This window comes from Beauveria bassiana (assembly GCF_000280675.1).
Source record: "Beauveria bassiana ARSEF 2860 unplaced genomic scaffold BBA_S00008, whole genome shotgun sequence".
NCBI classification, from domain to species: Eukaryota; Fungi; Ascomycota; class Sordariomycetes; order Hypocreales; family Cordycipitaceae; genus Beauveria; species Beauveria bassiana.
In genome coordinates this window covers 832,183-849,804 of record NW_007930843.1, presented here as the reverse complement: position 1 = coordinate 849,804, position 17,622 = coordinate 832,183, and the positions used below count along the sequence as shown (strand labels likewise).

Sequence of the window (17,622 nt, the reverse complement as noted above, 5' to 3'; positions counted from 1 at the left end):
ACAAGGCGAGAGAACAGAGAGGCAAACAGGGTCAAGTCGATGGATAGAGAGAGAGAGAGAGGAGGGCGAGGGGCGGGCAGACGTTGGACCCTTTTTTTTCTTTTAGATTCTAGGCCAGGGCAAACCCCGTATGATTTTGACAAATGACCTTGCGTGCTTGCCATCGGTTTTGTTCCAAAGCAGTCAGCGACGAACGATTATGGTTGGACAGTGCGCATCCAACTCCCAGGTGTCCCTTCCAGGTGTCCTTTGCCCCCCAGGTGTCCCCAGGTTTCGCCAAAACGTGGTTGGGCCAATGCAGCAGTCATGTGTGCGGGAGACGGGCGGTTGATGAGTTGGCATTCTCAGGCTCTGACACACGCGCTGGCCGTGTTTGGCCTGATGACCTGCTGACTAGAAGGGGAGGGGGGAGGGGGTGGAAGCCCTCTGCGACAAAGCACTGCCGCGTTTGAACTGATGGGCAACACTTGGGCAGACAGAAACTGACGCTTGCCCCAGACCAGAGTACCATCATCATCGAATGCAACAAGTGGTCCTTGCTGCAGGGTCCGGTCCCCTGTTTCTGGGCAATGCTCGTCCCCATCCCGCTGTAACTGTACTTTCTTGCCACTGCGTGAGCAGCTAGCAACCACAGAGCGCTTTGCTGGCTTGCAGGAGGAGCAGACAGGTGACTTTTTGGGGACCCTGGCCAGGCGCAAGTTTGCTGGCCAGCTTGAACCCAATGATGTTGTAAGCTCATGACTTCTTTTTACTCTATCAAGTCACGACAGTGTTGCCCCCCTTCTGCCCCCTCCCCTTGATTTACCGCCTTGCTTACAGAGACAAAAAAGAAATTGGCCCCCGAATCTTTTTTTTGGGAATGGAGTGCGGTTCGCTGCATATTCTTCTCGAGGCTACCCCTCCCCAAACGTTCCAAACCCCCATGGCCGAAGCGCTGACCCCATGATCCCCAAGTTTTACCGCCGGGCGGCGGCGTCGCAACATGCCCATATTGCTGGCGTGGCACGCATGTTAGTAGCACACACAACTCACACAACTCACACAACAACAACACACAACACACATTGCCACACACACACACACACACACGCACGCACATACGGCGCACGCACGCACACCACGCACAAACGAATTCACAGTCAAACAAAGTGTCTGAAAGCTTTACCAAGGAAACATGATGCGTGAAGCACGGAGGGGTTGGCCAGCGAGGGCTGGGGGTCAGGCGCAGTCCCAGCTGAGCCAATCTGCAGGGCCGACAAGAACAACAACAATAACAACCTGTGACTGACTGACACCTGCGCGGTCCTTTTTCTTGTTTTCCTTTGTTCTGCCGTCTTGCACAAATGATGATAGATGCCATAAAGGGAAGAATCCTTGTCAAACAGGAATTCAATTGACAACGCAATGCAATGCTGGCGCAGGATTTCCCCAGAACAAAAAGAGGTCAGCTGGGGGCCGATGTAGAGCCTCGTTCCTTGATCACCCCCAAACTCGCAAGGCCGCAACGGTACGTAGCATGCATCGAATTCGTTTTTTTACGACTCCGCTCGCGAATTGGCGCCTCCCGAATTGGGACCCTGCCAGAAGCAGCAGCGGCATGTGGCCTAAACGGACCAGGCCTCCTCGTCTGCCATTGAAAGAAAATTGGGGTTCATTCTAGAATGTTGTCGAGTGCCTGGGCAACTCGGCCCTAATAATCCGTACACGGGTGTCGATTGTCTGGTAATACTTGCGAGAGACTACAAGGAAGAATGAGTTGCTTTGTCCTATAGTCGAGGCATGACTAGGCTGAACAATGCAGGTAAGCAGTAAGAATGTGTGTAATAAAGTATTTTGTGTGTGCATGTTGTCATGTCGCCGCGCGCGTCTGGGTCTTTGCCGGTTGCATAAAGTGCCGGCACCGTATTGCGAGACACCCAGAGACACTTGAAGAGAAAACGGTAAATAGGCGGGCGACCGTTTATTTGGAGGTGCTGGCAACCGCGTGACTGCGAAAAAAAAAATAACATGGGGAAGGGGGGGCCCTTGTTGCGGGCGTGGCAGCGTCCGTTTTGCGGGCGAGGGAGGCCTCGGCCACGAGAGCCCGACCAGGTGGGAAAACGGAATGTTCACCTGTCCACCGCCAGCTCAGATCGTTTGGAACGCCCATGTGATGGCGACGGTAACAATGCCACGCAGGGCTGGGAGCCGAATGAGAGAGAGAAAGTGAGGGAGGGAGTGAGAGCGAGAGGCTTGGGTGGGCTGGTTCCCGACTGCTGGGACGACAAAGTGCCTGAATTTGGTGAGGCCTCAAAGTAGCTTAGCTTGCTTTTTGAAAGCTAGCCTATAATAGGTAGCATATCGGCGCCCAAAGCAGCAGTACTACCCAAGATCGCCTAGCGGCATCTCCCAAGAGCTTCATGACCTCGCCGGGCTGCTCCCCGGACCACCTCAATACTCCCTCCCTTGTGCCCCCCCCTTCTCCAGCACCCCAGTACCCCTCCAGAAATGCCCAAAAGTACCGCTGGAGGGTGCTCGCAGGGGGGACAATTAGGGCAGTGTTACGGGGGGCTTTGGGCATACCCCCCCACACCTGAGGCCTGGCCACACCCACTGGCGGCGGTCCCGTACTGGGGGGGGTCTTGGGTACTGGCATACCCCCGGTTCCTGCCCGTGCTGCTGGGTGCCCGTCCGCGGGCCTCTGAATAAGAGGGACGCATCACCCCAGTGCTCACCGGTTATCCTACTTACTACTCACGACAATGCAAACTTCATAACTACGCATCGCTTCCCCAGACCAGGAACCTGCCTTCCTTTCCTCCTCCACGACACTCCACGCATTGACCCCACGACTTTCAACACCAGCTTCATTGCCCTCTCGGTCTCGTTCACACTTGACGCCTTCCACACCCAACACACTCTGCCCAGTCTGCATCCCCAGTATCCGGCACACTCGGGTCGTCAACATTGCCACACCGCCGTGCTTTAGCAAACCCCCTCATCGACTCGACATTATCGTACCAAGGATTCAAATGTTCATCACTTCTGCTGCCAACCTGAACAGCACACTTTGATTCATCCAGCCAGCGACTTCCCGCTCGGCCTCTCCCCCGCCAAACCCGCCTTATTCACCACCTTGCTCAAACGCCTTGAGCCATCACAACATCTTGCAGCAATGCCTAACAGATTAGACACGCATGTATTGACAGTGGATGCCAACGTCATCCACAAGGTCGACACAGCCAACCCTGCCAATCTGTATAGCATGTGGACTGGTAAGCATCTATTACCCTGTTCTGAGCTCGAAGCGTCTTTTTTCCACGCGCGACACGATGGGCTAACCAATGCCGACAGTCTTTTCCCGCTGCGCCGATTCACTTGAGCAGGGCCGTAGATTAGAGAACCTTAGCTGGAGACTCTGGCAGAGAGAGCAACTCGTCGACAACGAGGAGCGACTTGACGCCTCCGCCGCAAACACAAACACAAACACCTCGCCTTTGGCCACTACCTGGCGCCCCCAAGACCTTCCCCAGCTCTCTGGTAGCGTCGATTCACTCGTCGACGAGGACGCTACAGAGTTCGCTTCCGAGTCCACCCCTCTTGAGATCCGTCCCAGGATACGCCGCCTGGACTCGACCAGCAGCCGTGGCAGACGCGACCGCCACATCAGCTCCGACGACTTTAAACAGATGGTCGTCTCTATTGTCAACGACACGGCCCCTCTCTCCGCACCAACCGCTGCATCCCCTCTTACCGCTCCCAAGAAGGAGACTGCTCCCATCGCACCTGCTCTGGCCCCCGCCGAGCTCACCACCGTTGCCGAGATGGCTACCGAACCCGAGCCTACCGCTGAACGCCACGTTATTGTGGCCCCCGAAGTTCCCGTCTGCGAATCGTTCCCCCAACCCTCGCACATCGAGGCCGCCATCCCAGAGCCCGAGGCTGCTCCCGCTCACCAGCCCGTCGCTCAAAAGAAGGCACCAGCTAAGTTTGCCCTCGGCGGCTCTTGCTCTTCTAGCGAACAGGGCATGAGCGTCGAGATGACCAAGAGCAGCCTGATGCCTCCCAAGGCCATGTTTCAGATTGGTGGCTCCTCCGAGTCTACTTCTACCAAGAGCTCTTCTGCCAAGAGCGATGTTCAACCCGTCAAGGCCGTTGTCCCACAGAAGAAGCAGGTTGTCCTGCCCACCACCCGCAACGCTCAGCTCGAAGCCGAGAGCGCTATTGACTCGGATACCGACGACGACTACGTTGACGAAAGTGCCATTGACGACGATGATGACGGCTCTGATTGGGAAGACTCCATGGAGGATAGCGGCAAATCGAGCGTCGACGAGAAATTCTTTCAGCGTGTCGAGTCCAAGGCTAACCTAGTCTCTCGCCCTTCGCTCATCACTCTTATGCTTGCACAGAGTGAGCGCCAGAAGAACCTCAGCAACCAGGCATCTCACTCTGCCTCTGCCATTATCCGATCGCGCGCCGGACCTAGCAGCTCGACCCTGGGTGTCTCTCCCAACGATTCCGACGAGGGCCCGCTGATGATGAAGGGTATGCGACCTTCCAACCTAAGGCCCATTATCGAGGCGCCTCGCTCCAGCGCCCAGCCCATTGTCGCCCCTACCAACCATGTGCACGCCCAAGCTGCCCTGTCTCCGCGAACCACTCGTCGCAACATGCTTGCCACGGAGCTGACCGAGTCACTTCGCCGTCACCTTCTCTGGGAGCGCCAGCAGAAGACTTCGACTGCCAACGCTGTGCTCAAGCGCCGCCACACCTCCCATGACGTCGCCAATTTAAAGCAGTTCCCAGAGAAGCCCTGCATGAAGAAGAGCGAAGACGCGAACGCCAGCAGCTGGAACCAATATTTCAACAAGGATACTTTTGACGGCTACCACTCCAAGGGCTGGTAACTGGACAATCTGTCGATCTAATTCGACAAGAGCGCTTTGGTATGCGACCTGGACACATATCTTATTACGACTGTAACAGCACCAAGCGGTTACTTGAATGGAGCGAGCATCACAGTGTGACTTGATCACACATCTGGCATGGCTCTGGACATGACCTATTTCTTATCACACATTTTTGGCACTTTGCGTGGCGTTGCTTTTTTTTTTTTCAAGATACCTAGGATTCTTGTTTTCTTGAGCCTTTACGGAGGCTTTGGGCATTTATGTTCGGCCTGTCTTTTCAACCGCCATTTACGTTCCCATGGTGGATTTGTACTCTAGCGCGATTGGGGGTTTGCGAGGAAAAAGCAAGATGAAGAACTACTGTATATTCAAGGGCAACCTTGAGACGCCGGCCCTCGGAGGAAGCATAATGGAGGAAGATGGAAAAAGCGTTGCTGGGTAATAGCAGCGAAAAATAATCGGAAAGGTGGAGGATGTGGCTTACGCCCGAAAAAGAGGGCAACAAAAAAGCGATGAAAAAAGATGAATCGCGCTGAAAAGGAAAAAAAAAGCTTCCACATATTCCGGGACCGAGAAGGACAGCCTCAAGCGTACAAAAAACATAATAAAACTTGAAATGACTACAATATGATTTCATTGCGGTGAATTAAGGCATTGTGAAGAAGGACATGATGAAGAGTGTGTTTGTGTGTGTGTGCGTGTGTGTGTGTGTGATGAGAAAGAGGCGTCGGGATGGGTGGAGGTGGCTTTCCATTGTTGGTGGCGGCCGCATGAGCAGAAGGGGAGAAGGTGCGGCAGTGTGATGGATGATTGATGGTTGATGATTGATGGATGGTGTGGGCTCGTGCTTTGCGGGGTTGTTTACGAGGGAGCGAGCACAAAAAGGCTTGTTTCTGTTGTAATAGACTTTTTTTAATTGGGGCCCAGCGCCGAGGCTTCAAATGGGCTCTGGACTCGTCTGCTGTGTGACGGCGTGAAAAACAAGATCCCTGCACTCGCACGTACCGCGGGAAAAAAATCCCCGACTTGTTGTTGGTGATGAATGGCGGGGAAGCGTTTGTTGGTGTGCATGCCTTGATTGTAACTACTGGTAAACGCCGTAACGTATGTATGTAGTGTGCGAAGAACCCGTCGCGGGATACCGAGGCATGTTTGTTGCTAGAGTTGTTGAACGAATAATCGCAAAAAGAACAAAAAAGAATAAGCAACTTTTTTTTCTCCTACGAATGGCAAGATGCCAACTTCTTCGATAATTGTTGCCTAACTAAATATCACGATCTCCCCCCTTCTTCATTCCGGCTTCTAAATCAAGAACCGCGTGCCGCCTCACCAAGCCACTATTCCAGGGACGACTTTGTGGGCAGGGCAAAGATCTGCACGTCAACGGGCGCAACTCAGTGTCAAGAATCGGGAACTTTTTAATTTGACAAAACCATGGCATAAAAAAAACAAATGAATTAAAAAAAATGAATAAAAACAAGCTTGGGATGGATTTTATGGCGCAGATGTGCTGTCTTGTCGCACGCACATGCAGTCTTTGCGTTGGCTCGGCGGCTGCGACGCGCCCGAGGCCTAGAAAGGATTATTTAGGCAAAACGTCACCATAAAGGTCATGCGCACTGTGGTGAAACCCCGTTGCGCGGGGGAGGGAAAGAAGGCCAACCTGGGGAAAAAAGGTGGGAGGGAGGGGACGATCGGACTTGTTGGGGGGAAACAGCGCACGGTCGATTTGGGGTATGCGTAATCGATTATCGGCTGCGACGTGGTCCAGGCTACAAGAATTGAAAGATGAAAAAGGTAAAATGATTCGAGAATAAGAAATAGGAATCATCACACGTGAGCAAGCACCCGTGTCAGTGCCCGACATGAATCGTATCGTGCACATGGAGGTGCACACGGAAAGACGCCACATCAAGGAAGAGTACTTGCTTCCCGTAGCATCCTAGCGGACATCGCTGTCCCGTTATGGCTGTATTCTTCAAAGAGGACTTGCCGAAAGGAAAATGTCGGAAAACGAAAATGGTCGTGCATAGATACTGTGTGGTGCGAGATCCGTGCGGAGAACCCACAGAACATGTACAAGACTAATTCGAAAGGCAGAGAAAGAAATGAAAGAATTACCAATAAAGGAAAAGGGGATAGGAGTTGAACATGGGTAGCGGGAAAACGGACTGTCGGAGAAATATACAATTTTTTTGACTTGTCCATCTATGCATGGTATGGTGTAAGTGAGGGTGCCAAGGCGATGGACGGAGTTGGGTGATTTGTCTAGGCCGAAATGACCGAATATTTTTCAATGATGTAGTCAATTATTTCACTTTTGCTTTGAAAAGCGAACAATACGTGATGGATAGAGCTGCGAGAACGTTGACTTGTCTTTGCGTAATGGACATGACAACCTGCGTGTCCGCATGTACATACAGGCTTAGCTCTAGATTACCATTGTCTCTAACAATACTCGGTTGCGAACCAGTTCTATGAATGGGTAGAATTGACTACTTAGAATTCAGCTGGTAACTAATTATGTAAAGCAGGCTCTGGTCGGAACTCCTCTCACAGCCTTGCGCAGCCGCAGGGTGTCATCAGGCTGGCTGGCGGCTCACCCAAAACCTTGCCTCGTCTGGTCATGACACGCGCAAAGGGCACAGCGTTTCTTTGGCTTATATGCGCAGCTACGATACACAAACTACGCCAGCCTGAAAAAACAAGAGCTGTGACTTGTAAATAGCGATTGCATACGGGCGCTTTTTCTACATCTGATCATCCCCTCCATCACAAAATAGGCATTCAGCCTCGCGCCAATGACTTGCCCATCCTGTCCGTGCGGCCAACGAAGATTTGAGAGCGCCCTTCTGACGCCGACGCCTAAGCCACCGATCCCGTCCCAACTTTGCTCCCTATCACGGGCACGCGCACGGTTAGGCGCTGCTGTGCACCGGCTGCGACCATTGGCTACAACGGGGACTTCGAGGTGGTAGACGATCATGGCAGATCCATGTTGGGAAGAAGGAGAAGGGAGGCGGAGGAGGCGGTGCTGGCAGACGTGGGCAAGGCTACGCGGTTAGAGGTGCTGATCGAGGGTTGAAGGGGGCGGCGGGTGGTGGGCGCGGACGTAGAGGTGGGCGGCTGCGTGAGAAGGGAAAAGGCGAGCTATGCATGCTGGATATATTGCCAGCATTTGTTTGTGGTTGTAGATGTGACCGGAATCTACTTGTGGAACACGCGTTGCAGCTGAAAACTGCCACCGTATCGAACGGAGCATCAGACATGTACTGCTTAGACAGAGCCTGCTAGAGAAGCAAGGTGATGGCCGAGTTGCATCATTCTTAATGGCCAAAGTCACAAGAACACAGCAGATCGATCGCTCAGCGACCCGTGATTCATCCATTTCGACACGTTTCTGGCAATCCTGTTTTCCCCTTTTCTCGAGACTTTTTTCCAATCAGGAAGTGTTTGCACAAACACCCCCTTTGCTTGTCTTTTGTAAAATGTCACGCTCTCACGAGCAGCCAATTGATGCTGCTCGATTCTTCTGGTCCCGTGCACTAAAATCCCAAGCCGACTTTTTTGATTGGTTGCTTGCCTGGACATCTGGGTCATTGGACCTATCAGATGTGCAACATTGTTCGACGAGACAGTAAAAAAAAAAAAAAAGGAACCCGTCACGAGGTCGTATTTTCCTTGCCGTGTTGTTTTGATAATTTCGTTGCTTTTTGAACACGTCCTCTGAGACTAAATGCAACTCCGGAAGGCGGGTGGCCGGGCCAAAGCCGTTGCAAAAAAAGGCTGTCCAAAAGAAAAAGCAGCAGAAACATAGGTACACACACCCCCCGCCCGCCCTGTTTAAAAAAAAGTCTGAACGCTCACGAGACGCCATTTTGCTGAGTTGTCAATGAGGGGCAGTCGCCCCCCACTAGCACTTTGAACAAGTTTGCAAGTTGTTCTGGATGTTTGTCGTACACATGATTTGCCATATGCTCAGTGCATCAGGGATGCTACGTTGAAAGAGGACGGGACCCGGGCGGGGGCCAAGGCGTGTTTACTATTCTTTGAAATCTGCTTGGGCGTTTTGTCCACTTGCAGGCATCTCGAGAGGGGCCTTTGTTATGATGGCATTATCCGGGGAAGAGCCACGACGTCGACGCATGACAACAACCTGCAGGTCGAATGACTTGTGGTGACAGGGTTCTTCCTTTGTATTTTCCTTTTTCAATCAATCTAGAGTTCAACGTGAACAAGTTCGTGCACAGGCTTACGCCTTTTCTGCGTCACTTGCTATAACTGGTTCAAGACTAGGCCGGCATTGGTACGCTTGACAACAACACAATTCCGTGCTCGGGGGGGCGGTGAAGTGAAGTCGCAGGTCTATTTTCACACGAATTGAGCCGCAGGTTGGGGGCGACCGTTGTGGTTATTGTTGCACGTTTCTTTGATGGCTCGATTCACCGACTTTGCGGGCTGGCAAAAAGACGCATGGCACCGAGTTCTTTGACTCCGTTTTGCTGCATGCTGCATGTCATTAACAGAACTAGCCAGCGATGCAAAGAGACTAATAAATTAGTTTTTTGTTTAAATAAAAAGATAAGAAATAAAAAAGCAGAATTAAAAAATTCGGGGAATTAAACCAATAATAAGAAAAAAACACAGATTCAGCTAATTCAAGAATTAAATCATTCTCTTCAGGTTAGTTGATTGAATTACATCATCCTTTTACAAGCATGACTTGATTAAATTTGGACGAGTCCTGATGATGACCGAGATGAATCCTGCCCACGGTCAAAAACAGGAATCAGTTGATGGATCAACAACTCCAACTCGGCTCATTCTCGCCGTAATCGGCACAAAACAAAAAGCAGGCTCTCGCCATAAACCGGAGCCAAGTGCATCACCGGTGCGCTTCTCAGTGGATGATGCAACCTGCGCTAAGAAAGCCGGGGGAGGGGCCTGAAAGAAAATCCAAGCTCAAGTTAAATGCCAAGTAACGAAAATAATAATGATGATAATTAAAATAATAGTTTTTTTTTTTTAATTCTCGACACCAATGGATTCGAAAGAACCACAACACTACTGCTACTTGGTGAGCGGACTACTTCCCAAGGGCTCGACCGAGACTCGGAACGGAGTTGTGGTGTAGAAAAGACTGCACGATTTCGATTTAAAAGACGTCATAGGTCGCCGGCAAGGCCTGCCACCACCAAACCGTTTACCGCATACAGTTTCTAGTACTTGTTTAGTGCCTGCATTATTCTACCCTTATTCTTTTTTTCTTTTTTTCCTTTTTCTTTTTCTTTCCTTTGAATTTTTTTCTGTATTTTTTGTTTTCTGTTCACTGCTGGGACTGGCCGGGTTTGCCAAACTACGCGGGCGAGCCTTGCATACTAACAAGAACCGCGCCGGAGCCACCACAAATAAAGCCGCCAGTCTAATCACGTAAACACCCTTTTCCTTTCAACAAACAAACAAAACGGGTTTTCACGGCCTTGCCATTGACTTGCCGCGCATCTAGGCTTCAGTTTCTCATGGGAAGAGGTACTATCTTGACTGTCTTTTTTTACTTGATGTTATTCGTGACCGAGCAGACAAGGGCGTTAGAACAGGGTGTGGTTTCCATATTCAATGCGCGGATAAAAGATAAAGACCAAAAAACTGAGGCCATGCTCGTTTTCCGCGGCACAGTGCTGCATTTTTTTTTTTTGTTTTCTTTCGCGTCCTTGCTAAGAGGCGTGCGAAGGATGATGCGGCGGGACGGAGCCCCGGTGGCGTGCGGCGGCTGACATTCTCTCCATCTTGGCTGTTTCTTCCGTCTTGGATGACCGAGCTGAAGCGAGGCTGCCACACTGAATGCCCATTGGTGATTTTTGATTCGTTCGCTCCTGGTCCGACCGGCACCTGTGTTGGGGGCGTGCTTGTCGGTTCTTTGCTATTCAAGCTTGTCTTCTGACCCTCCTTCTCCATTCGGGGGCCAGGCCGAGTTGCGAGCCGAAGTCCTTGTGCCCTTCAAAAAAAGACCCTTCTGTCGAGGGTGGCTGTTGGACCCTTGCCCTTGTTGGCGCATACTTGTTGGGGCGTCACGGAGAATTTCGGGATACAAACAGGAATTTATTCCTTGTCGCTCTTTTTATTAATAAAAGGTTGACGATATATTGGGCATTTTTTTTTCCCTTTTGAAACTGACCAAAAGACCCCCGGCTACAGCTCCCGCATCAGACGACTATTGCCCATCAACCCATGTCCAGCGAGCCTTGCCAGACCCTTGCTCACAGGATGGTGCGCGTGAGCGTCGAGGGATCAGCGTCGTGCCATGGCGATTGTCTGTATTAGAACGCAAAGACTTTTATTTGTCTATCCCGTCACCCTGTCGCCTGTCCAGCTGCTGCTATATTTATTACATGGTATTGCCAGAAACCTTTGTCAATCACAGGTGCGACGGCAGGCTTCTTCTTAATAGTAACCTCAAGGAATGACGAGCGCGTGATTATTTATGATTCATCCATTTATTTCATGTGTATCAATACGTTTTTTATTTTATTTCGATCACTCTTTCAGGTCGACTTGATGCACATGTCTCTTGGTATATGAAACCGTTGCTCGTTGGACACACGATTTACTGATATAGATGCGCATGACCTTGGCCAAAAGTGAAATTGGCGGTGGTGGCGCCGCCAAAAAGGCCTGAAACGGAAGCTCTGTGGAAGGATTTCCGTACCTTTTAGTATACCCCAGGAAATTCCTTCTAGAAAGAGTTCAAGAGACACGTGGGGTTCACAGAAAAGAAGGTGTCATGGTGCGCCGCGTGTCACTGTGGCGTACTAGAGTGATGGCAAGGGTACATGCGCCAAGCGAGGTACGGTGACGAAAGAGTTGCATGCCCTGCCAATCTCTCTACATGTGGGCTGGATTTTTATCTCTTTTGGGCTCTTGCTCTGGAAATGTCAGAAAAAGTTGTGTTTCTAGGTTTGCGCCATTTCAAGGGTCCAGAATATGTAGCTCGCGAGAGAAGTAAAGACACATTTCCATCTGCAAGTGTCCCTTTTTTTTTTTTTTTTTTTTTTTCATTTCGCACGTGTATACTGCGTGAATTGGCGCCGACTTTGCTTGAGCGAGCAAGCGGCTATCGCCTCGGTCAATTTACCGGCGAGTTTTGGGCTTGGTCCAGTTATTAATGAGCGGGGGGGAGAGGCTGGAAGGGTCCCACGGGGCGCGGCAAAAAGGTTAACCAAAAGTATCCTTTTATTTTCACATGCAACGAAATGTGGAAAGCTCGGCCTCTGGATCAAGATGAGGTGTACAACCAGCATACAAGTTCTACAAGTTCATTTGGCGCCGCACGTACCAGTAAGCCGGGAGACATTGGCAAGCAAAAAGTACGCAAAGACTGAAGATTCGGCACGCCTCCCTAAATTTAGTTTGCCGACTGAAAGCCAAGTTGCTGTATGCATGCGTTTGACATGCAATGCCGTGGCGCGCCATGTGCATGTTCTGTCGCAGATTGTGCCAGTGCCGGCCGCGCATACCAGCCCGCGATGGATCAGTGGCTGCGCTCGCGTGGCATGGCAGGCGGGAAGCAGCAGTTCGGTTCGGAGACAATGGGCTTACAACTTGTTCATGAGTTGGTCGAACGAAACAAATGCACCCCGGAAACACCTGCCACGAGGGCAGCAGTATGTCCGTCGCACGCCGGGACGTGATGCTGCTGACTATAAGGTGAAGAAGAGCTTGGACCAGTTTCAGGCCGGTTTGGGTGTTTTACCAGTAGAATAGAGTTGAGGGACTCCATTTTGCTAGCGGACGTGTACGTACCTTATGTATTTTCATCACGTTACCCCGTTGCTGGTACTGATTTTTGGGAGTACATTGTTACATTGTTACATGCTCTGGCCAATTTTGGACGCAGGTGTCACGTTGTGCGAATCCCCTCAAGAAGTGGCTGAACCCTGAAGCCATAGGCGTCCGGCATGATGAGGAGTTGGGGCCGGCGCCAGGCTAAAGAGTCAAGAAAGCTAAAAAATGAACGGAATTCCGAGAGAAAATAGGTGAAGAAATAATAAATAAAAGGCATTTAAAATAGAGGATTGATTTAAAAAAAGAAAAAAAAAAAAGAAAAAGAAAAGAATTAAAAAGAAAGCGGGGCTTTTATTTTATTCTTTTCTTCAATGCTGCCCATCAGCTATGGAATCATTGGTCCATCCCACCATCGCGCTAAGCCCCATCAGGGCCCAGGGCCTGCTGACTTGCGACCTAGTCTTTTTTTGAGTTTTTTTTCCAGCTATTCTCGTTTTTCTGCTTCGGCCTCTATTTTCCGTTCTCTCCTAAAAAACGACCTCGGTGTGGCGTCCTTGTTGCCGAGTCAAAAGGCAATTGTCAACTATTTTTTTTTAACTCTCAAATGAATGAGTGATCCCTCAGCGACGGCAATTGAATCGGAAATTCGGAAGGGACTTTGAACATGTCATGTCTCTAACATGAATCGTGGTGGCAACGACGATTTCTTTCTCTCTTCTTTTATTTTATTTTATTTTATCATTTAATTCTTTTTTACTTTTGCATAAGCAGGGGACTCGACTCGAACCGCCTTTGCATTGGGGCTCGGCTTTATTATAATTAAACCGCGTGCGGAATTGCAAGTGGCAGCAAAGTGGATGTCACCAATAAAATGAAAAAAGTTGGTCATTTGCTCGGATGGCGGAGCCTCTTATTATTTTTTAGCTCATAGCGATTCGTAGATTCCCGACAATACCGAGTCCTCTCAATAAGTACTCTGTAATATGTACTCGTCGAGTCTAGAATGCTATAGTACATATGCACGCACATATTGCGTGTAACTATTTTCTTTCCCTTTGTCCTCTTCTCTTTGCCCATTTTTAGTCAAAGTCTACGACAAATACACAATCGTCGTCGGCATCGCATGGCGCAGCTCGGCCCCATCATGCGACTCTGGTGCCGGTGGCGGGCGGCGTCCGCGCGTCCGAGCCTCAGCTACGCTTTTCCCTCACTATAATATGCAGGGCCGCGACCTGCCGAAGGGCGCCGACGAATAGCACAGCACATGAGAATAAGCCTCGCACTGCAGCCTTGCCCAAGAGGGCGTGCAGCAATGCATGGATCTTGCTTTATCATTCCCTTGCCTAACCCGATTCTTCCTGAAAGGGTATATTATAGAATAGCATTAATAACAAAAAACTCTCTAAAATGCCGTAAAATACCTCACGCATAATAATGAACATCTCTTCATTATTGAACCCCACGAGGTTTGCATGCTTGCATCTTCACAAGCCCTCTATTGGCTGCCTCGCTCGTTCGGTCCTCGGCGAGTCTCACTCGTTCTCCTCGTAATGGGCGTTGCCTTGCTCATTTTTTACGCCTCTCATGTGACGGGGGACCGCCGGAGTGCGGGGAAATAGAGTCATCATCTTGCAAGGCCACACCCACAGCCGTGGCCGCGGGGAAGTAAAACTCAAAATGTGGAAGCGGAAGTACAAGGAACAGATTCGACCTCGATTTGTGATTGCAATTGCAATCACATGCATAAAGGCGTAAAGCCATTTTTCATCATCACAGGCAGATATACACAATAATCTTCTGTCCAAAAGTTCCGCCCGAAAAGTTGAGGAAAATTGACAATATTTGGCATAGAGCGGTCCTGGTCTTGGTCACGACTTGCCTCCCCAGTCTCACGCTTCTCCACGGTGGTTCGACTTGGCGGCTCCAGTTTGCCCATCACGCATCGCAGGACCCTGCATCGGGCAGGTCACTCGGACAAAACGTAAAAGGAAAGAAAAGGTCTCTCATTAGGTAGTCAGACCGCAACGTAGTGTGGTAGTGTGTCCCCACGATGCGCCACGACCCTTGCCCACAAGCGGCGAGGACATCAATTCAATTGACAAATTTACCACAAGGTGCTTCCATAGACTAGACCACAACTGACCCCGAGTACTGATTCATTGGTACAACTGAGTTTGCATTACTCAGACTCGAGACCCTTGTACCGTTTCTCGACGGGGATCTACCGGCCTTGAGGTACTCTGAATTCGGCCCCATCTGCAAGCCTGACGTCTGTTACGGAGCAGATACCGCATTATGTATCGGCATGGAAGATTTAAATGCCCAATTACTCGAGAATTTAGTCTCTTTGGCGAGAGACTCTTCTCGTCAATTGCCGTAGTTGGCTTCAAAGTAAATAGCCACAGCCTAACCTGAAGACATGTTTCTGTAAGGAAGCATCTCAAGTGAACTAGACTGCCTGATCGCCCGGGAGTGAGACTCATAAAATGGTGAAACTCAAAGCTCACACATGTGGGATCATGGCTTTCACTTACACTATTTCAGGAGGCATCCGACGACAATCGCGAGCCGGGCACCTGTTCAATTTGCCCCTCTTTCGGATCCAAATCAGCACAATATACCAAATAGTACATAAATTCATTCAGGTGCAAGAAACGTGCTGTTGAAACCCCGCAGGGGGGAGGCGTAGCTGATGGCGACGATGTTTCCGTCGCTGCCGTGGGGCGAAGAGGCGTACCTGATGAGAATCACGAAGAAACGTACGAGGCCACCGTACTGCACGTTCTTATTTCTATGATTTCGCTGATTTTCCATGTACGGGCAACCATGTGGCCTACCTGCCCAGGTTCCATCTCCCCTCAGCATTCGCCTAGGCAGTCTTTGCGTCTCCGTGGACCTCCCCCCTCCCCCCACGCCCAATGCTAGACCGAGAGGGCCGTTTTCCAAATTCTCATCGAGCATACTCTACTCTGGTATTGAGGCTCTTAGTTGTGCCCAGTCGGGTTTCGTTTGCCAGGCTTGCGGCCTCCGAGCTCCGCGCCACTATCCAGCTTGTGTTATCGGGTCAATTACACTCCAGCCAGCTCGTAGCATTGGTACACAGATAGACTTACATCAGCTACTTCCATTGCAATCGAGTACAGCTTCTTAGGCTGCGGTCAAAAGATATAGCTTAATGAAGAAAGGGATTCACGCAAGGATGGGCTTGCGCGAAACCGGTGCTCTACTAGCTGCCAGTACAACCCCGACACCACCTCAGGCGACTCCCCTCTACTCGAGCGACTCCCCTCTATCCTTCTTGATGAACTACTCAATTTTTAATGTATCCAAAGCCAGACCAGGAACTACAGCCGATGCCTGAGGGTGTATGACCTGGACTCACTAGGTGGATGCTTCGTGTTGTTGACGGACGGTATGGCTTGGTATTATGATAATTATAGTCTGTTCATCAATCTTTAGACTAAGACCTAAAGCTATAATACATTCAAATCGCACAACATTCTGCCTAGCATTACACAAATGCTTTCCACAACTATCTGGTACAGACTTAGTAGCGCTCGTTTATAGCCGTCAGTCTAGAGCAGCGTTACCATTGTAACCAGGTGCGTGATTTGAGAAAACCACAGTGCATTGAAAAGCATACATGTATAACCGACTACTACAATCAAGCAATAGGCTACAAAGCTCGCCGGAGCGATCGCATGCCTCGAGTCTCTTGACCTCGTACATAGTGACTTACGACCAGCCACCAGATCCCTCGACCCGGTACGACAATATTGAACTCGCTGAGCTCGACAGCGCTGCCGAATTATTGGACAAGAGAGCTAGACAATGGCCAGGCAATGACTTCAGTGACAGCATGTTCTTCTAGCGCCAAGCACAGAGTCATGATAGCAGAAAGATAAAAACCACACACGAGTTGCCGCGTGAATGGCCGTCGCTGGGGTGGCATGTCGCGCGTCCAACACCAACTCTCCCGGCGGCACCTCATATAGAGAGCCTGGGCGGACCGCCAGCCAGTGCTACTCAACAATTGCGAAGGCGTCTGGTTCGGCTTTGACGGCGGCGCCATCGCGGACAGGGTCATTGACGGCGTCTGGTTCGGCGAAGAGTACGAGCGAATGATGCGGACCCTGCGTAACTGCACGTCGAATTATGTTTGTTTCCCAAAAGGTCTGAATAGCTTCGTTGATGGAGCGACATTTCGCATCGTGGCAGCCTCCGGCGAGAAGCTACAATTCGCTATCTGGGTCGAGTCGGATAGGTCAAAACCCCAAGACTTGTACTCTTTCGACAAGCATCCCGACTGGGCGCTGCAGGCCGAGGGCTACCTCCCGGTTGAGCAAAGCCTGCAACCGGCTCGTCCTCGACCTCGCGCAACCCGCCGTGTAGGGCCGAATCATGGAAAGAATGACGATACTCTCATCCGAAGCGCGCCCACGGCCTTTTGTCAAGTGGGATAGCAACCGCGACACTTATTATGCATGCTGATTGCGGCCCGTCTTCCACGCGTACATGCTCAGTCTCTATTATGTGCACGGGGCACTCACCGCGGGCTCTTTAGCATCCCATAAAAAGGAATGCACCTCAGCCGGCGGCCGCTTCGACGCCTGTAGGCTGCCGTATTTCCGGCAGTCGTAGACATCGGTCCACACGGACCTCGTCAAGTCGCATCGCCATTCAGTTTGGCGACGACTCTCGCTTATTTCCTCGTTTGGATGTAAGCGCGCACGTCGCTATGATGGACGACTCCTTTGGCCTCGAGCTCTCGACCCGCGTAGCGACGATGGCGACAATGGCGCGCATAGAGTAGATCCTCGCCCTGGTCGCGCTCGCAGAGACGGGGGTCAACTCAATCGTCGTGAGCAACGACTTGGGAGGCTGCGTTTTCCTGCGGAAAGAGGTGCGGGTTGCGGTCTCAGTTTGCTGGCGAGTAGGGTGTTACTCG

The 17,622-nt window shown here is 50.8% G+C and overlaps 2 protein-coding genes across 2 annotated transcripts; both read left to right on the top strand.

The window, feature by feature from the left end:
- Positions 1 to 3,154: 3,154 nt before the first annotated feature.
- BBA_03896 (dsp1-1-like protein) lies at positions 3,155 to 4,889 on the top strand (the record flags this gene model as incomplete). The annotated part of the gene is made up of 2 exons (XM_008598993.1): positions 3,155 to 3,254; positions 3,334 to 4,889. 2 exons carry the CDS (start codon positions 3,155 to 3,157, stop codon positions 4,887 to 4,889), a joined length of 1,656 nt encoding a protein of 551 aa, XP_008597215.1.
- Positions 4,890 to 12,519: 7,630 nt separating this feature from the next.
- BBA_03895 (alpha-galactosidase C) lies at positions 12,520 to 17,137 on the top strand (the record flags this gene model as incomplete). The annotated part of the gene is made up of 2 exons (XM_008598992.1): positions 12,520 to 12,553; positions 16,716 to 17,137. 2 exons carry the CDS (start codon positions 12,520 to 12,522, stop codon positions 17,135 to 17,137), a joined length of 456 nt encoding a protein of 151 aa, XP_008597214.1.
- Between the last annotated feature and the right edge of the window lie 485 nt (positions 17,138 to 17,622).